The 21371-nt window shown below is 43.0% G+C and overlaps 1 protein-coding gene across 1 annotated transcript in view; it reads right to left on the reverse strand.

The window, feature by feature from the left end:
• Positions 1–2076: 2076 nt before the first annotated feature.
• UIMC1 (ubiquitin interaction motif containing 1) overlaps positions 2077–21371 on the reverse strand; it is an 87489-nt gene continuing 68194 nt past the window's right edge. The window contains exons 11-15 of the mRNA XM_053912534.2: positions 8206–8284; positions 5419–5590; positions 4065–4128; positions 3038–3080; positions 2077–2519 (exon numbers count right to left, since the gene is read on the reverse strand). Of these exons, the coding sequence (XP_053768509.1) occupies positions 2309–2519; positions 3038–3080; positions 4065–4128; positions 5419–5590; positions 8206–8284 (569 nt within the window). The 3' untranslated portion in view covers positions 2077–2308. The remainder of the gene's footprint in view (positions 2520–3037; positions 3081–4064; positions 4129–5418; positions 5591–8205; positions 8285–21371) is intronic.

Consider the following 21371-nt stretch of genomic DNA (forward strand, 5'->3'; position numbering starts at 1 on the left):
TCAACTAGCATTGTGTGAGTGACAGCAGCTGCCATGGCCTCGCCGCCTTCTGTGATAGGTGCCATGTCTGCATGCACATTATTTTAACCCCGAGGACCCTGTATGACTTTCCCCATTTTACGCACAAGGAAACTCGATCTCCAGAGAGGTGAACCTGTATCAGAATCAGGGGCTCAGACTCAGGGTAGTGGGATGCTCTTTCCACTGACTTCCTTTCTTCACCTTCTCAGCAATGCACCTCCCACAGGACCAGCCTTTACCAGAGACAGTGGAAGGTGGGGAGGGATCCCCAGGGAGGGGGCTGTTTCCCCTTGACTCCCCATTAGCTAACAAAAAGCCTATTGTTCCTGGTCCTGCTTGTCCACACCCTCTTCCAACAATTTGCCACTGACCCACGTTCTAGGTAGACTGCTCAATTTTAAGCTAAATATTCACTTTGTAAAATCAGCCCTTTCCCTTTCTTATCTTCAGACAGAGAAGTAACGTGCTATCCCGTTTATGGAGTTCTACCTCCACTAAATGCTATTTAATGAGACTAGTGAGAGTTAAGCTGATGAGACATCACTAATAAACTAATTTTCATTAGAAGGAAAACAGGAAAATAATCATACTTGAGTCAAAATACAGCATTTTCTTTTCCTGGATTTTTAAAAAATATTTTATTTATTTTTAGAGAGGGGAAGGGAGGAAGAAAGAGAGGAAGAGAAGCATCAATGTGTGGTTGCCTCTTGCACGCCCTCTACCGGGAGCCTGGACTACAACCCAGGCATGTGCCCTGACTAGGAATCGAACTGGCAAACCTTTGGTTCACAGGCTGGCACTCAATCCACACCAGCCAGGGCTATAGCATTTCTTTAGAAGTGAAGAGAAGGCCATGAACAAAAGGGGCTTTATTTGTTCTTCTCAGCTTTTGTTTACTCATCTGAAAATCGGAAAGCATAACATCTACCTCACAGGACTGCTGTGGGGATTAAGTGAAGGTACAGACATTGCATGAACCATAGCAATTGCTCAAAAAATAACTGGCATTACTTATGTGACGCTGGCCTCAACATCAGTGCCATCCGACACCAAGGAACAGGCAGGGCGCCTGCCATCCTGCCTTCTAACACGAGGTCGTGTGTGCAAGGCGCGCAGGCAGGAAACTGTGCCTTCCATCCTAGGTATCTTTGAACTCCCCAGGCTAACACAGACCTCATTTGCATTTTCAAATAAATACATAAGAGGTAACACTGGACTTGATAAATCAAAAGTTGGGAGAGTCTGACTGTGTCCCCGTTTCCCCTGTCCCAGGACGCTTTCCTGTTCAGCAACAATCCCCTCAATCTTTCGTTACATCCTCACATGGGTTTGGGCCAGAGCTAGCTGTCCGAACGTCTGTGGTTGGTCATCTTCCTCAGGCAGCTGCTTCTGCCATTCAGCACCCTCTCGCAACTGCCCTGCGCTGAGGACAGACCAGGCCTCTGCTGTCCTCTGGGAGCTCCCGGGCAGCTTGGGTGAGAATGTGCGCTCCTCTACTAGTGTACGGAAACAGAACCTATTTCCTGTTACTGTTACCATCTCTGACAGCAAGAGCACCAACTGCGCTTTCAACAGAGGAATGTGCCTGGCATCCCCACTGGTTCATTCCAGGAAGGAAAAATAACTGCACTGGAACTAACTAAAAACAAGTGTTCACTTACGAATTCCTGGGAAGAGTGGCAGGACGTGCCCCTCAAAGGTCTTATGCTCTGGCCGAGAGTCATAACTGGGCGAGGCAGCGAGATAAAGTAGCAGGTCACTGAACGGCAGAGAGAGCAGAGTGAGGAGGAGGAGGGCCCAATGCGCAGGCACCCTGCAGAATGCTGTCAGGAAAGGTCGAGGGAATAATCCTGCGGTGTCTGGAACTAGGCTCTATCATTCAGCGAATACAGGCCGTATATCAAAGACCCGGAAAGAGTCCTTCAGAAACATGTCATTTATGTCCAAGAACTAGCCCCACAATTAAAATTACCCCTCCCCAGACACTGTACCACAGATGGGAAAAAGGAAGATCCATCTCACTGAAATAAGATTTCATACAAACATAGATAAATATATTTAAATTTTCTTTCACCTGGGAGTGATTTCAAACAGGCTGTTATAAAACAGAACACTGTACACCGAAGGCCGGCAGATCAGAGAAAACACGAAACCGGGCCGCCGAGTGGGCGCTCGCAGCGGGGCTGCAGGGCTACAACGTGCTCAGCAGTGCACTGGGCCACCAGGGCTTAGTAAGCACAGCCACCACTACCGCTCATGGTTTTGTCAGCCTTCAGACCCTAGAAATTCAGGGTTTTCTCCTTCTTCCTCGGCCTGCTTTGGTCCGTGTCCGGCTACCTGGCCGGACAGTAAACTGCTTTTTAAAGTCCACTAAGCAATCTGTGGCTTCTGAAATGGAAACAAAAGACTTGATGGGAGACTCCGTTAAGTCGAGTTGTGCAAGGGAACTCTGCACGTCTCTGCTGCAGCCCGCCTCTTCCATCCCTGGCGAGGGCACCCTAGAGAGAAGGGGGGAAAATTCATATTTTGATATTCACCACTAATAAGCACTGTGTATTGAAGGGGGGGCTTTTACATGTATTATTAATTCACATAACCTTTGTCATCACCCAACCAGACAAGTTCTATCATTCCCCTTTTACAGATGAGGACTTTGGGTAAATCATACACATAGAGCCGCACAGCTGGACAGTGAGGGAATGAGGATTCAGACCCAAAACCCCAAGCTGCTGGAAATCCAAGTCAGAGGACCATGATTGGGTGGGGACAGACAAGTAGAGAAGAGTAAGAAACAGCTTTTGCTTTGCTAGTTTTAACACAGTAAGTGAACTGAGCCGCCCTCCAATTGTTGGCCCAGATATGAGGGTGTCACAGAGGTATACACAGAGGGGTCACACAGTTCCACAGTGATTTATACCCTCTACAGTTTGAAAACCACACCATACACGACACCCAGGACCAGCCTGTCCTTTTCTAGAACTGCGGACAGCCACATGTCAATGCACGCCCCAATCACCTGAAGGCCACTGTTTCTGAAGACTTGGTCTTTATCTCTGCATCTGTAATAGGAGAAAAGAAGTAGTAATGTTGTTAGTAGTATCGTACTCATACCACCTCTCACTGATCGTGTGCTTCCTATGTTCTGGGCGCCACTTTTCATTGAACTTATCCAGGGGGCTCAGCTCCAATCCCCACACCAATGGAATTAGCATTTAGCATCCAACAGGCTCAGTTGCAGAAGTAGGGAGATGAACACTTTTTTGAATGAATGACCTCTGCATAAACCTACTTCAAATCTGGACCCAAGGAACAAGGAGTTGCCACCTGCAGAGAATCACAGCCTGCTGATCTAGAGGCAGCAGGACAAGGGGCTCAGAGAGGCTGTCTTTTCATAGTCATCAGAAAGGCTTAAGAAAAAGTTCTTCCATTTGCATCTAGTGAATTTTAACAATAGCAACGAACAACTACCACAGTAATAATAGCAGCTAACATTGATCAAGGGCCTATTTGTGCCAGGGGATATATGTTTGGAGCTTTACTAGACAAAATCCTTACAGTCTGTGGGGTTGGCATTACTCTTTGCAATGCACGTAACCAACCTACTCTATGCGCCCTAAGTACTAGGCACGAAGAGACACAGTTACTTCCTATAAGACCTCAGGAGCACAGGTTTGGACACTAAGCTCAAGGTAACGTATGAATGAAGCACAAAGCATTAGGAGGAGGCAGTAATGTCGGCATGTCTGCTTTTCCACACCTGCTCCTGTAGAGGGTACTTGGGGCTTGTTTCATTGTCCCGTCATCTGGAAATGTATTTCCCCAGTTCAACAGGCTTTATAAAACCTGAAATGAAATGCATGATGCTGAAGACAGGCTATCTCCCCATCTCCCTTAGGGAGAGATGGCCCAGACCAAGTCTCAAAGGCTGGCTACTCTGGTCAAATGTGCATCCACTTAACTCCAACAAACAGGGAGCTGGCGGAGGTCCTTTACACTGGAAGGCCTCAGCCAGAAGCCCAGAAAACTGGTTCTGGAGTCCTCACCTTCAGTCTTGTGCTCAGACTGGTCTAAGAGACTGAGGAGTCGGCCTTCACTGCGTCCTTTTTCCTGTGACAGAGATAAACAGACAAAAGGGAAGGGTTACCTCATAGCAGAAAATCTGGAACAGGACTTCTTTAGCCCAGACCACACCTGTCTCCAGGAGAAAGAGGTGTGGAGGCATCCCTCCAGGGAGGCCTTTGCTTTCTAATAAATGAGGGTGCACAAGTGAAAAAGATAACCAGGATGAAGAGAATACATCTTTATGCCAGTATTATCCAAGAACAGATACCAGAGTAAAGGCAAATTATTCCCCCCAGATCACGTTAAACAATGTGATCCTTTGGCCTATGGCAGATTTGGAGAGATTTAAAATAAAAAGGAACAGTTTTGAGGTAACTTCTAGGGGCAGGGATGCCAGAAGAAACACCTGGCTCTGCGGCCCAAGCACACACCTATAAGGCCCAGCTGCAAACCTCCACCTCGGAACTGCCCCACCCACACAGGGCCCCTGTGTCCTGACGGACAGTGGCTTCGTCTTCTCAGTGTGCACTGGTGGCTCTAGGCCTGGAAAATGGAGCTCTTGCTTTATTTTTGATTTCTAAGCCAAGACTTGCTCTTCCTAATCTCCAATCACAGAGCCCAGAAAACATATCCCCCTTCCCAACGACCAGGGGCCAGACCCCACAGCCTCCGCAGACCAGGCACACAGAGCATTCAACAGAGCTGGTCCCGACTCCTGGCCGGGGGAGTGACTGAAGAACCTTTCTGGAAAGCAATGTGGCAGTGTGTTTCAGGAGACTGTTAAATGTTTATGTCCACTGCTGTAAGAATTCCATTTCAGGAAATCTATTCTAAGGAAGTAATCACTGACTGGTACAAAGACTGATTAATGTTTTAAACACAGGTTTATAATAGAGAAATGGAAAGAACCTGAATGTCCTATAATGAGAACAGTTACGTGACTGTGTGATACAAACATTCAGAGTAATTTTAAAAAATAGTTTAAAAATAAGAAAGGTGTTTATGCTACAATGTTCGGTGTATACACAAATACAGCATGGTGCCAATTACATTAAAAATGCATGGAAAAAAACCTGGAATTTTCCCTAATTCTTCATATGTTTTTTAAATTTCATTTTTTCAATGATAGTTTACATTCAATATCTTCACTTTTAAAAATATTTTCTGTATTTTCCACAATGAACATATAAGTATTATTTTTTTTCACTAAAAAAATGTTAAAAAGCACAAATCTTGTTTCAAGACAAACAGAAGAAAAGGAGGCAGGAAGGGAGGGGAGAAAAAACCCAGAACAGGACTGTGGAGGGTCAGCCCTTCCCAGAACACCCCACCCACCTGCGGGTTCCTCGGCCACTGCTGCTGCTTCCCCGCCGCAGCTGAGCATGCGCCCCCACTCCCTGCAGGCCCGTCTCCTCGGTCACCCCTTGCATGCTGGAGGCAGGAGTCTACGTGAGCCTGGTACTCTTTGAATGGGACCACGGATTTACAGAGATAACACTTCTCATTCCTGGCCAATCAGAAGAAAGGGAGATAAAGCAGTTTTAAGATGTGCTCCTGCTGCTGGGCTCCTGGACATATCTCAGATTGTGTGTTTATGTCTCTAAGTTATTCTGGGGAGGAGGCATGTCACCCAGTGCAGAGCTGCTCGGCAGGGCTGCCGATTAAACTAACCCGCTGACAATCGAAAGGACGCAGTGATTAGTGGTTCTCCCTCGCTGTGTCTCTGTGCCCTGCTGCTGCAGCAGTCGGATGGCAATAAAATCAACTTTTCTATCGCAAACAATGCTGATTGCTCTTCAAACATAAAATATTCTGTCAAGCTCTTCTGAAATTAAGTGTAACAGTTTTTTCAAAGGTAAGTTAAAATTTAGAAAAGGGAGCACCAAGAGCATTTAATCAAGATGACAATTTTACCAGGGTAGATGAACTTGTCTGATTAGTGAAACAAGTCTGTCCATATGCCAACTTCCTTAATTCTACAACTGCAACTAGGAAGTTACCAAAACCGTGTGGTTCTGCCAGAATCTTCTGCATAAATTCATACACATAGTTATTTTTAACACTTTATAACAGTTGAGTTTGTGGAAAGAGAGGGTATTGTGTCCTTGAGGTAAGGTTTATTTGACATCGGTGAAAATGGAATCACTGGGGACAAAGGAAGAAAATGAACATTTATTATTTCCTCTGTGGTGAGAACTGGTGGAAGGTGCTTTAAATACAATTTCTCAATTAATTCTCCAGCCCCACTAAGGTGCTTTTCTCCCCAAAGTCCTATAGCTAGTAACTGTCAGAAGCCAGGTCTACCTGACTCATAAGAGCATCTTAATTTTAAGAAGCTAAAGCAAACTTTCCAAAGCTTGCTTTCTTAGACTTCTCTTTCTGGCCGTTACTATTCGATTACTACAGCAAGGGAAATTGGATGAACTCTAAGGAAGAATTTCTCTGGAGGTCTTTAAAATAGAAGAAGTAAGTCTGCCAAGGGCTGCATCGCCTGAGAGAAGGCACTCCTTGTGAGAAGAGCTGGACGAGTGTGTCTCTCACGCTGCAACGGCTGAAGCAGAGAGCGCCCACTCATCCCCGCTGGGTGAGGGGCCTGGGTGAGGGACAGCAGCACCAGGGAGGAGGTGCAAGTCTGGCAGGCTTTGCCAGTTCTGGCCACATGACCTCAACCAGTTACTTCCAATTTCTCTTTAGTTTCTTTATTAAAAATACAAAAAAGAGTAACTACCTTCCTTATCATCTATTGTGAGAGTGATATAGTAAATCAAGCATCTAGCACAGTGGCTGGTGCACCATATTAGGTGCTCAACAAATAGCTTTTACTCTTGTTGCTGTCTCAGACATATTTTATTAGCTGCTGGGGAATAAAGCATGATGAAGGCAAGTATCTATCTTCAAATAACTACCAGCCCAGCCAGGGAAATAGAAATGTCAAAGAAAAAAAAAAAGAAAAGAAAGAAAGAAAGAAAATGACTACAATACACTTTAACGAACACAGTCCTAGAGGAATGCCCACACGATGGTAGGATTCTGAAGGCAGCAAGTGATCAGCTCTGCTCAACTGGATTGGGGAGGAACTCTAAAATGTGTTTCAGAGATAAGTGTTTCTGCCTAATGACTAACTGCTCTAATAGACTGTTGGTAACATCTTTACTTCTGGGAGACAGCACTTCAACCTGACTCCCCCGAGTCCCCCAGAATGTGCTTTCTTAGTCAGGCTGCAACCCACACCCCAAGGAAGTCGTCTATATTGCCCAACCTTTTGCAATTCAACTTCTGTATCATTACATCACAAAATAGCTCACTGCTTCCCAAAACACCAAATACCAATATACAAATTCAAAGAAAACAATTTTTTTTAATTTCAAAATTAGTTAAATGCAGCCAAAACAGTGGGATTAACTATACATAATAAACTATTAAACATACACACATATCTACACATATATATGCATATATAGATATACACACACATATTTTAAGTTATAGGGAATAAAGTTTATTTTGGCAGATAGTGCTAAACAAAATTAAAGTTGTAGACATTAGTAACCTAACTCAATATCCTTAGTTTGGTGTAAGTATGACACATTTTCTTGCTTTCTTGTGTCCTATTAAATCACCATAACCTAAACCACTTTAAAAACTGATAAGTTGCCCTGGCTAGTGTGGCCCAGTGGATTGAGCGATGGCCTGCAAACCAAAGTCAGGGCACATGCCTGGGCTGCAGGCCAGGTCCCCAGTAGGGGGCATTCGAGAAACAACCACACACTGATGTTTCCCTGTCTTTCTCCTTCCCTTCCCCTCTCTAAAAATAAATAAATAAAATCTTAAAAAACAAACCGATGAGTTGAAATTTAGCTTTACTGTTTTCACTTATGCTCTGATTCCAAAGCTAAAAGCAATGCAGAACTGGAGTAGGCAGCAGGCTTTTTCAGGGTGATAGAAAGGGATATACAGAGGCCACACACACTGACATGGACTGGGAATAAAAAAGCTGGGCATCCAAGGGAACAGTGACTGGCAGGCCAAAGAAACCCCGGGTAAGAGAGGAGCTGGTCTCTCTATTCTGTCTAAGCAGCGGCATGTGAACAGGAGCTCCCTGAACACAGCAAACCTACTTACTTCTCAATGTCCAGGGGAGTCTGGGCAGCTGTCCCACTGTCGCTCTTGCTCTGGGCGTCTGTTTTTCTCCAAGTCAACACTTTCAACACAAAAAGAAAAAAGAAAAAGAAACACTGTTGGCAGCAGACTCTGAATTTAAAAGAGAAAATGTACAGGAAGAAGCAAAGTTTAAAATCGTATTCCACCGGGAGACGTGCACTGTCTGGGAAAGCTCCACCTTCCTAATACAGAGAGCAGCACCTGTCGCCGTACGCACTGCAACTGCCAGCAGCAAGATATGCCCGCATTTGCTAATGAGATCTAAAGACCCAGTGCACACCAAGAAAGGTTCATGTGTACTATCCCAACCTGCAGCACCCAAGGAGATTTTGTACTTTTCCAGTCAAAATTCTGACTGGCTTAAATTGAGCTTAAAGGCAATTAAGGTCCATCCCCTACCTTCCCAAATCATCTTCAAATAAAATGTTATTAAGACAGGTGTCCTAATTCTATCCTTAAGTAACTACATTGTTGGGTATTTTCCCCCCTTAAACACAGGACTTTTTAGTTGTTCTTGTTCTTTTCAGGTGAGCATTCCAGTCTGTTGAGGTCATTTGTGGTCTTTTTTTCTTTTCTTTAAGATTTTATTTATTGATTTTTAGAGAGAGGGGAAGGGAGAGAGAAAGAGAGGGAGAGAAACATCAATGTGTGGTTGCCTCTCAAGCGCCTCCTACTGGGGACCTGGCCCACAACCCAGGCATATGCCCTGACTGGGAATCAAACCAGTGACCCTTTGTTTCACAGGCCAGTGCTCAGTCCACTGAGCCACACCAGCCAGGGCTCATTTGTGGTCTTGATTCTGTCATCTGATGTTATTAGCTCTTGTTTCCAGCTTTGTGTCATCTGCATATACGACAAACATGCTTTCTACATCTCCATCCAACTCACAGGGGGAGGGGGGGAATGGTTTTAAAGGAGAGGGCCAAGGACTGAAAACTGAGGCATGTTACCAGAGAAGCCTGTCTTCTTCCCCCCCTGGTCCAGGTTTCTTTTAAATGCCTAGTCAAGCAAATATTTATAGAGGATCTTCAATGTGCAAGTAATTTGGGGAGATAGAGGAAATTATGAGGAGGGGTCCTAAGGAGGGTACAGTGTATTACAGGAAACAGCACACACACTCAACTGTAACACCAAGTGTACAGAGAGATGAATAATGAAGCAAGATCGTACACACCAGCAACTATAGACACTGCTTGTCTCTGGCGAGAATGGCAGGGGCACTTGGTGACTGGAACAGTAAGGAGGCATGTTTTTCACTACATACTTTCTATACTGTTGAAATTAGCAATTAAAAGGGAGAAAAAAAGATCAGATTACAGAGAGCAGGCAATCTATTTCTAAGGTTCCTTCCAACCCAGACATTTTGTAAGTAAAAATAAAGTATTCCCAGAGAAAAACATCCTCGACATAGTTGTATAACCACCGCCAACCCTCCTCCTCCTCTATCAGCCGGCCCACATGTCTCCATCTTATGTACAAGGACTGCATGAGAGATTTCATCAAGTGCCTTGCTGAAATCAATTCTTAAAAGGTTGGCACCTCACAGATTACAGAAACCTTTAAGAGGTGTTTTTTCTCTCTCTCTTTCCATTTGTCCCCAATCTTAACTATCAAGTATTTTTCGAAAAGGAATACTTGGAAACCACTCCACAGACAGGGCTAGAAAAGAATTAATTGCTTCTAGCACTTTATATAAACCTCTATTGCACTTAGCACAGTTCTGTTATTTGTTTGTATGCCAGTCTCTTCTCTACACCATGTGTCTTTCTGAACTTAGAGATTCTGAGTTTTGTTTTGATCTCTTCAGCATCCCCAGCAGAACATAGCACACATTAAATGCTAATAAACATTTGCCAAATTAAATCATAGCAACGGATTCAACGGGAGAAAGAGCTCTTGTTGTATGAAGACCTACTCTGTACCAGGGACCTTATAAACATAATCTCTAATCCTTAAAATAAAACCCTACAAGGCATATATCATTATCTGTATTTTATAGATGACGAAATATTAAATAACCTGACCAAATCACAAAACTAAAACAACAACAACAAAACCCCACTGGAATGCAACACAAGTCTGACTTTAAAGCAGCACATGTTCTACAGGAGCAGGCTGCCTCTCCTGAAAAATAAGAAGGTAAAGGATGGGAAGAGAAGAAGTTGAAGTTGTGAGTGGGCAGGTAGAAAAGAATGTAAGTGAGTGGAGAGACCTGGCCGGTGGCTGGGAACTGTGTGCTGATTCTCTTATTTAACGTTATGACCAGGGTGAACTGGACTGGGCCTTGCAGCCCACTTTTCCCTCTGAAACCCACTACCCTTTACAAAGGAACAGAAAAGTGTAAGCTGCTTCTAACGGAGCCTCCAACTCCGGTTTGTGAGGGCTGAGACAGCCACTTCAAGTAGCTGCAGGCAGAGAGTTCAGTATGAAACTGAAATCTGAAACCCTTACTGCTGGTGACAACAGCCAAAAATTCGAAAGGGAACAGTGGAGTCTGAGGGTAACACCAGATTGGTAAAACCACCAGGGCAAGGTAACCAAAATGGAGGAGAGGAAAGATGTCACTAACTGCTGAGACAGCTACCTATAAACCTACGTCCACTAACTGAGCCCTTTTTGTACCACTGGATGGAGAACACCCTAAGGAGCTGCACCAGGGACTGCTAAGATACAAGGAAGCAGCAGGGCTGAGCGGAATAAAGGACACCAACTTCAGAGCTGGACAAAACGGTGTCCAAACTGAGACTCTACTAGCTGTTTGCTGCAGGCCAATAACCTGAGTACTACTGTATTTTACCATGTACAATGCGCGCTTTTTTGCATTGTTACATAAAATTTCTAGTACCATAATACGTTCAAAAATAAATGCTGAAATTCCTTTATAATATGAAAAACAAGTATCTAAATATAAATAAATAAATAAATAATTGGATTAAAAATGCAAACGAAAGATTTTTTCCCTGAAAGTTTGGGCAAAAAACGTTGGTGCCCATTATACATGGGAGAGCACATTACACATGGCAAAATACGGTGTATTAGCTGACTTACCTACAAAATGAGATCACAGAGCATCCACCTCATGGGAGTTGGTAAGGGTCGCATCAGATAATTCAAATAAGCTGTAAGAGTGTCCAACCCACAGAAAGCACGCAGCAAACACAAATGGTTAACTGTCATTATTATTCTTCCAGACTTACTTCTTAGCCTTATCCAAAGATTTCAGCCCATCCTTAGAATAAGCACTTACCAGCCTGTCTATAATGTGGATTAGGTATTAGTCTTAAGTGGTTCACATACTAATTTTTACAAACTGAATGAACAGTAAACAACCAAAACATTACAGAACAGTTATCAATACATACTATGTAAACATCAGCACATGTGTTTCCAAAAACCCGAAGACAAGCAATCGAAAATAAAAACACATGGCCCAGAACTAACAGTGGAAACAATGGCTCCTCGAGGGGAGTAAAACTTATATATACAAAAAGGAGACTTGGCAGAATGGCAGAGGTTAGTATCCTCAATTTATCCCCCTCAACCTCAAAACCACCTCAGCAGAAAACAACCAGAGGCCACAGACTTTTGGGGACTCCCGTTGGAAGGGTCTCTCCTCCAGCCAGGCTCTTCCTCAGCGGGATGTAATGAGAAAGGGAAGGTGCGTTTCACCTGCGCGTGGCCTGCCTCAATGCTGCGGGCCTCCCGTAAGAAACCAGTTCAAAAAAGGCTGTCATTAGAATTAATTACCTACCACTCTGAGTGACGTGGCTTTTAAAATTTAAATCTTAATTAGATTAAATACAATTTAAAATTCAGCTCCTCAGTCCCATGAGCCACATTTCACATGCTCAACAGCCACACGTGACCACTGGCTTCCATACGGGACCCCAGAGATTTAGAACATCGCTGTCACTGCAGATAGGTCCACTGGCTAGCACCACCGCTCTGGGAGACAACCAGGACTGAACTAATACAGCAGTATCAGGCCGTAGGTCTGAATACCTTGGACACCACAAGAAATTCAAGCCTCCCTGGCCTCTCTCACCACCTAGCTTCTCATCCCTACACGGCTCTAATCTGTCATCTGGGGGGACTCTCCTAACCAGACTCGGTCGTCCATGCCTACTCTTGAAAGGAATGCCTTCTGGAATTCGTGTCACTGATCGACACAACCCTGTTCGTGCTCAGCCTCCTGTGAAAGTGCTCATGTTCTTGCTCTCACTGAAAGAAGCCTGTCCTCTGCGGAGGACACTGCTTCTCCCCGTACCTTCTCCAGTACTGGCTCGTTTCTTCTTTACGCCGCAGCACTACTGACCTGGAGCTGGGGTAGATATCCTCTTCCTCCTCGTGGTTGCTTCCGGTCTACTGGGAAAACCTAGTGTGAAGCACAAAGCACGTGTTACCCCTGCTACCCACCCCAAAGTAATCGTCTCCTATCCTCCTGGTTGCTGGTCCCCCACACTTCCCTTCCATTCACTGAAAATTTTAACATATCACTTATCGTCTTTCTCTTCACCACTGTAGCCATCATTCTTGGTGATTTTAATATCTATCAACTGTATTAGACTGAAGCATATGAAGTTGCAGTTTTTATAGGTTTCAACCTAAGGTATGCTCCATCCCCTACGCTTGCCTCTCAGCTGCTTGGCTAGTCCTATGGATCATACCACCCCAGCCTTTCTCGAGGGGGATCTGAGAGAGAAGCAAGCCTAATGCCCAAAGGCATCCACTGTATGTGATGAGTTAACCTCTCTCTGCTGCATTTAGAATGGTTGGCAACAGTTTTGTGCCCTCCTGGGGAAAAGGAGAACAACCTGTTCATTTTCTATGTTTCATGGTTCCACTGAGAAGCCATGGTTGAGCCTGTCGGTAATACCTGCAAGATATCAATTTCAGAAGTTCCATTCTCTGGTCACCACCACCTGCCTTTCCCCACTCATGCCCTCTAGCACCCTGACTCCAGCAACTTTTCAGCCCCTCCAGCACATCTTATTCCAGACTCGCACCTTTTCGGTGTCCATCACCCTGTCAGGTCCTCAATTTCCTTCTTACCTAACTTAGATCTCACGGTTATCACATTAACAGTTCCCTTGAAGAGTCCCTCAACTTACTTCTAATCTCTCTTGAGCTCCTCAGCAAAACCCAATCTTGGTGAAATCTAGCCCCCGACCTGATCTATGTTCCTACCTAGGCAGCACAACGGTGCGGACTGGGCTCACATCCTAGCGAAGGCCGCAAATCTCAAGCGGCCCGTCAGTACAGCCTAGCAGTGCTAATGTCCCCACGGTCAGCTTCCTCCTGTGCGCTCCCAGAGGCTCTTTCACATCTTCTCCACTGTCCCCCACACTGTCCCCACACCTCCAATACCCATCCCGACTCTGCTGCCATCATTGTTTTTTGTTTCAATGTAACAACTTTATTACGCTATAGTTCACATATATTCAATGGTTTTCAGTATATCCAGAGTTGTGCAACCATTACCACATCAATTTTAGAACATTTTCATTAACTAAAAATAAATCTGTTCTTATCAAGTACTCATTCCCCATTTTCCCCTGAACTCCCAACACAGGCAACCACTTATCTGCTTTCTGAATCTATGGATTTGCCTCTTCTGGGCATGTCCTATACGTGGAATCACACAGTATGTGGCCTTTTTTGTAAGTGGCTGCCTTCACTGAACCCATGTTCTCAAGGCGCGCCCATGTTACAGCATGTGCCAGTACTTCATTCCTTTCTCTCCCACGGTGGCTGCATCATGTCACACCCCCACTGACAATGTCCTGGGGTCCAGTTTCTCCACACCTTTGCCAGCATTCGTTATTTTCAGGTTGGAGTGTTTGTTAATAGCCACCCTAGTGGGTATGAGGTGTTACTTTGTTATGCTTTTGACTGCTGACTAACCATGTTGATCACCTTCTCACGTGCCTGTTGGCCATCTGTACACATTCTCTGGAGGAAAGTCTATACAATCCCTTTGGTTTAGTTGGGTTATGTTTCTGTTGTTGAATGGTAAGAGTTCTTTGTGTATTCTGCAATCTAGGCCTGTACAGACACATATATAATTTGTAAGTATTTCCTCCCATTCAGTAGGTTTTCTTTCACTTCTTTGATAGTGTCCTTGGGTGCACAACAGTTTTAAAATTTGATGGAGTACAATTTACCTATTTTTTTCTTGTTGCTGGTACTTTTGGAGTCTAAGAATCTAAGAATCCATTGCCAAACCTAAGGTCATGGAGGTTGACCCCTAAGAGAGTTTCATAGCTTTAGCACTTACATTTAGGGCTCTGATCCATTTTTGTAATACATGGTGTAAGGTAGAGCTGCACTTGTTTTGCATGTGGACATGCAGTTGTCCCAGCCACATTTGTTGAAAAGACTATTTTCCACCCACTGAACTGTCATGCCCTTGTCAACAACTGCGCAAACGTGTGGTTTTACTTCTAGGCTCGTATTCTATCCCACTGACCCATGTACCTACCCTCATGTCAGCACCGCACTGTCCTGATTAGTAAGTTGAAAAATCAGGAAGTGTGGACTGGTTTTTGGCTGTTCTGGATCACTTTATCTCCTAATTCCCCAAAATGGAGTCATCATTAACCCAGCTGCTCGGGGCAAAACCTTGGCATAACCCTTGAGTATTCTCTTTCTTACTCCAACAAATCCTATAGATTCGATCTTCAAAACACATCCCAAACTGGACAATTTCTTCACCTCACAGCTATTACTGTGATCCAAGTAAGCATCAGCCCTTGCGTGGAATACTGCAACGGCCTCCTGCTCGGTCTGTTCACTTCGACTTTGGGTCTCCTGCGCCACACCCCGCCCCTCCCCGGCAGACTGGTTTCCACACAGGAGCCAGAGTTAGACTGCACCACTCCCTTGCTCTTAACCCTTCAATGGCTTTTTGTCACATTTAGAATGAAGTGCAAAAGCCCCACGTGAACTGACCCCTGCCTATCACTTTTCTCTTCTTTCCTGTTGTTCTTCCAGCTTCATTCATTGTGGCTCCCCTCCGCATTCACTAAGAAACATGCCAGACAGGCTCTTGCATTGGGGCCTTTCTACATATCCCCTTCACCTGGAATGACTATTCCAATATCAACTCAAGAAGTCCTCCTTAATCTTTTTACTCATGATCCCCCTACCCCAATCTTTCCTGCCCTGGTCATTCTCTATCCCTTGCTCTTGCCTTATTTTTCTTAATTTTTGACATCTATTTCCTCCATAAGAATGTAAGCTTCATGAGACCACAGATTTCTCTTTTGTATCCTCAGCTTGTATCACAGTAGCTGGGTTATAGTAGGTGCTAATTAAATACCAGACTGTCAGTTAAAGGAGAATAAATAATACATTATAAACAGTACAGTCATCTTGTGAATTATTCAGGGAGACTCCCTAAGTTGAGCATCCGACAGTGGGCTTAGTCAGAAGCCTGAGCCAAAGCTGCCTTCTCTCATCCTGCCTGACCCTCTCTCACCAAAAGATTCTCAAATCTATCCACTCCCATCGACACTGCTTCATTACCTGTCTCCCCGTTTCGAGTCTCAGTCCCTCCAATCCTGCTTTCGTACTGCTCAAAGAACAACTCAGGCCCAGCATTAGCTGTGGCAGAACCCCAAAAGCCTTCCCGGACCTAAGAAGGCCCCAGGCTCTGCACTTGAACAGCACCCTACGTGCATATCCATCATAGCACTTCTCACACCACATTCTAATTATTGCTTTACCTATTTATCTCCCCCAGCAGAGTCTCTCTCCATCACTTCAGAATTCCACATTTCTGGCGTAAAACTGACACTCAATATAAATGTGTATTTAATGAATCAACTTGGCAACGTAGTTTCTTATCCACGAGTTTGATGGAGTATTTTCTTGGCTTTAAGAACAACAGAGTATTTTTATAACTTAGATGAAAATGTCTCTAGAGCCTGATCTGAATATAACTCTTGAAATGGGAAGGCTCTATCTGCCTCATTCCACTCAATAAATAAATTCTTATTGTTTTCTCAGGTACTAGACTTGATAATCTTACTCTATTACAGACAGCTTCTAACTCAAAAATCCTAATGATTATGTCAATAGTTCCTAAGGATAAACAACCCTAAAAAAGGTAGGCATCCCTAAGTCCATTTTACAGATGAGCAAGTAAGGGCTCAGAAGCCTCAAACCTGTAAATACCTGGTCTAGGCTATGAGCCCAAGTCTGTTGGACTCCAAAGCCAGTACAATATCAAACTGCTTTCTTTGCTGCTTAGAAGCCACAGAGGACCCCGCCCCTACTCAAGTTGAAGTAATTTCAAGTTTAGAGATAAGCTTCATTTCTCAACAGGTACACCTGAATGTTGAGCTCTTGACCTTAACCTCCAGTGCTGCTGTAGTTATTAGTTCCCGCGTCTGAAGTGTTAGCATGACTTGTTCAATACCTTTCCATCCAAAGATAAAAGTACTCACATAAAAATATCTTAGCAGTGCCTCCTATCTTGAGGCCAAAGGGAAGAGTCAACACTGAGAAAATCCCTAAACCATACAATTCCTATTTAGGATATAAAAATAAAGGGTCTAGAACCATTATATTTTTATGAACAAAATTTCTGTCTATGAGGTATTGAATAATTTAGAGGTCTTAGAAAAACAGCCACTTGTCTAGTTTATATTTCTACTTGTGTATAATATTTATAGCTCAATCTTTTTCTTTAACAGCTGTAATTTTTATTTAAGCAATTCAACGATATATATCAAGCATTTAAAAATAACTTGTATCTTCTGACCCAAGAATTATACTTTGGGAATCTACTCTGAGAAAATCATCTGAATTTAAATGAGATCATACGACAAGGGTATTTTATCAACGCATTATTTATAACAATAAAAAATTTAAACAACCCAGTGTTCAAACAGAATAAAATACTATGCAGGAATTCAAAATAAAGACTGAAAGAAAATACTTGAATACCAAAATATCAACTGTAATTCAGGGGGAGAGGGGTTGGGTTTGGGGTGATTATTTTGGGATGATTATTTTTTTATGTTGCTGATTTTTTTCAATGAGCATATACCACTTTAATCATTTAAAAAGTTGTTTGAACATTGAGGGACACCCTAAACGAAAACACAGGTGTAGGCAATGATCAACAGCCACTGTCAGGTGAAAGCCGGGCTCTCCAGTGGATGGATTAGTCTGATCCCGCTGGTTGATCTTCACGTCATGAAAGAAAGGTAACGAGATAGTATGTAACCTCCCAAACTGATGCAGTATAAAATGTAAAATGCTTATAAAGTACCCTTGTAAAAAATTTAATAAATGAATCTGATCAAGTCTCAAATCTAAGTAGAAGTTTCCAGAAATTATAGTCTAGAACATTTTAAAGATAGAACAGGGATACAATCAGCAAAACCCAGGAGGGAAATTCTAAAAGGAAAAAAGCTAGTCTCCTTAACAAAGAGAGACAGAGAGAGAGAGAATGAGAGAGAGAAGAGGAGGATAACAGATTAAAAGAGACTTAAGCAAGACATCAGCCAAATGTATTACATAAACCTTGTTTGGACCCTAATTTGAATAAGCCATTAAAAAAACTAAGAGCTAACTGGGGAAGAGGAGATGCTGACTGGTGTAATAATGGTACTGTGGCTTTATTTATTTTTATTTAAGTAGTCCTAATCTTTTAAACATACAAAACAAAATATTTATATAAGAAATGATAGGACCAAAGTTTGCTTCAAAAAGATCTATTGGGGGAGTAGATGAGAAGCAAGTTAGAGGTGAAAAGAGACTGGCCATATGTTGATAAATCACTAAAGCTGCAAAATGGGTTCACAGGGATTCATTATACTGTGAAACAATAAAAATTTACAAAGTGGCTCAAAATAAAACCTGCTGTTAAAAGCTAACTATGTAAAAACAAAAAAAGTAAGGTAAGAATACACATCAAACTGTTCACACAGTGCCTTGGACTGAGGTGGATCATGGATGAATTTTTTCTAAGTAAAATTTCCCTAAAATCTTCTATAATAAGATATACTACTTAAAAAAAATTGTTAGAAGGCAAAACAATCTAATGATTAAGAGTGGAGCCCTTGGATAAGTGGCTAATTCCAGGGCTGAAACAGGAAAAGTCGAGGAAGCCCCACGACCTTTTGTGATAAGAAGGAAGTGCTCAAAGACCAGATGGGTATACGCCAAAAGGGGACAGCAGACAACTTAAAGGGACTTTCAAATTTGGAACAATCTGAACATCAAAATGACTACTAGAAAGAATGAATCATAACACAATAAATTTTAAAAATGAATCCAGAAGTCCATGCCACATTTTAAAAAATATTGACAGAGGGAGAGAGAGTTCCTCTCTACAGAAGAAAGTCAGCTAATTAATGTAGAAGAATGACAGGAACAAAAACAGTCACCATTTACTAGTATAGTAATAATTTAAGCAAGAATCACCCATGGATGCTAAAACCATGGGTGAATGTCTGTTTGAGAATAGGATATTCATACAGCCTCCAAGTATTACCCCACAGATGACATTAGTGATCACAAAGGGAAAAAAGTACCTTTACAGAAGAAAATCTGAGAGATACCACCTATGAATTTTAACAGTCCCAACAGCACGAACTACTATCTCTTGCTCTCTGATGTGTTATGGACTGAATGTTTGTGTTGCCCCGAATCCATATGTTGAAATCCTAACCCCTAATGTGATGGCATTAGAATGCAGGGCCTTGAGGTGATTAGGTGATTAGGGCATGAGGGTGGAGCTCCCCTGAAATAGGGTTAGTGCCATCACAAGGGGCTGAAGAGACTAGAATTCTCTCCTTCCACCACCTGAGGACACAGCAAGAAGTCAGAAATCTACAATGCAGAAGAGGGCTCTCACCAAGATCCAAACCCTGACCTCAGGCTTCCAGCCTCCAGAACTGTGACAAATACATTTCTGTTGTTTATAAGCCACTCAGTCTGTGGCACTCCGCTAGAACAGCCCAACCTGACTAAGACATGGTATACTTAGAAGAATGCAGCATTCCCTTCGTTATGTTCCTGCCAAAAATGTTTAACTTGAATCTAATCATAAGAAACCATCGGACAAACCCAAACTAAGGCCTATCAGGGGTGGACAAACCAGAGAGGAGAAGCTCTACATGCTGTGAGTAAATTCTGCTCGTGTCCCTTGCTGCCTCCAGGAACACCCATGCACTAGGTGGACTCTCGTTAAGGATAAAACAACCAAACTGAGACTAAAGTGCAATGTGATTCCAACCCACTTAACTGTCTTATGAAACAAACAAATAAAAATAATAATTTCCTGAGGAATAAAACAGACTCTAGAATACCCACAACGTAACATTCACGATTGTCTAGGATACTATCCACAATTACTTAACATACAAAGAAAACGAGGAGTGTTTTCAATGGACAGGAGAACAACAATTTGAGTGGCTGCAGATTTCTTGTCAGAAACTAAGAATGCCAGAAGATAATGGAGCAAAATCTGTAAAGTGCTGGAAGAAAAAACAAACAAACAATAGAACCCATCCCCCAAAATTCTCTATTCAGTGAAAATACCCTTCAAGAATGATAGTAAAATCAAGACACTCGGAGATAGTAAGGATGCTAAGGAAGCCTGTTGCCAGCAGACGCGCTCTGTAAACATGCTCACAGCAATTCTCCAGGCTGAAGGAGACGACACGGCAGAAATCAGGCCATCGAGACAACTGAAGAGTATCAGAAATAAAAAATATCTAGCAAATATGAAAGACTGTTTTCCTCTTAATTTCTTTAAAATACAAATTATTGTTTAAAGCAATACTATAACATTGTTTGATGGGGTTTATAATATATGTAGATGTACATATGACAACTATGATAGGAAAGAAAGGGGAGGGTAGTAAATGGACCTGTGTAGTTACAAGATTCCCAGATTTCATAAAATGGTATTAACTCTAAGTAGACTGTGAAAAGCCCACCTTCCCTAGGGCAGCCACTAAAAATTCAAAAAGGTACAGAGGAAGGAAGGAAGGAAGGGAGGGAGGGAAGGAGGGGAGGAAAACAAATTCTATAACATGTTCTAATAATTAAAAGAAGACAAATGAAAAACAATAAAAAACCAAAATGGACAAAAAACAGTAAAATGGTAGACCTAAATCCAACCACATCAATAATTAAGTTAAATGTTAATTAATGAAATTTCTAATTAAAAATTAGAAATTATCAGAATGGGTGAAAAGCATGACCCAATGGTATGCTGCCTAGAAAAGATACACTTTAAAGATAAGAGCACAAATATGTTAAAAGTAAATGAACTGAAAAAGATATGCAGGCATAAAGGAGCTGAAATTGCTAGAACCGTATCTAGTTGTTTTAGCAGATGAAATACACATCAAGAAAAAGTACATTACCAGAGGTGATGTTGGAAACCAAACAACACATTTGCAAGTTGGCTCTAAAATATATATGGAGCCCTGGCTGGTGTGGTTCAGTGGACTGAGTGACAGCCTGCAAACCAAAGGGTTGCTGGTTCCATTCCCAGTCTAGGGCACGTATCTGAATTGTGGGACAGGTCCCCAGTAGGGGGTGCTTGAGAGGCAACCACACATTGATGTTTCCCTCCCTCTCTTTCTCCCTCCCTTTCCCTCTCTCTAAAAATAAATAAAAACAAAATCTTAAAAATAAAAAAAGGAATGCAGAGGGATATCTCCTCTGCAGACATCCCCACTGTGGAGTAAGGGGACCAGCCCCACATCTGGCTCCCCAGCCCAGAGCACCAGTGCCAGGAAGAGTCCTCACAACATATGGCTGTGAAAATCAGTGGGACTGCATCCAGGTGAGATGGAGGGCTACTGGAGACCCAGGCTTCCGCGTAAAAGGCCTGTGCAGAGACTCACTCACAACCACTTGCCCTATGTTCCATCCAGCAAAGGGATAGCAACTCAAGAACTGCTAGGTATGGAAGGGGAGAAACTGAACTCCTGGCTTAGAGCAAGGGCTGAAGGGACAGCTCTCTCCTGAACCGAAGTGCTGGCAGATGCCACTGGTCCTTTGTTGAGCCCCACCCACCCACCATCCTGCAGACAAAGGCAGGCACCAAACCTGAGTCTCAGTTAACTTGGCTAACATTGCTTACCTCATCCTGCTTA

The sequence above is a fragment of the Desmodus rotundus genome, chromosome 10 (genome assembly GCF_022682495.2).
Source record: "Desmodus rotundus isolate HL8 chromosome 10, HLdesRot8A.1, whole genome shotgun sequence".
Classification (NCBI taxonomy): domain Eukaryota; kingdom Metazoa; phylum Chordata; class Mammalia; order Chiroptera; family Phyllostomidae; genus Desmodus; species Desmodus rotundus.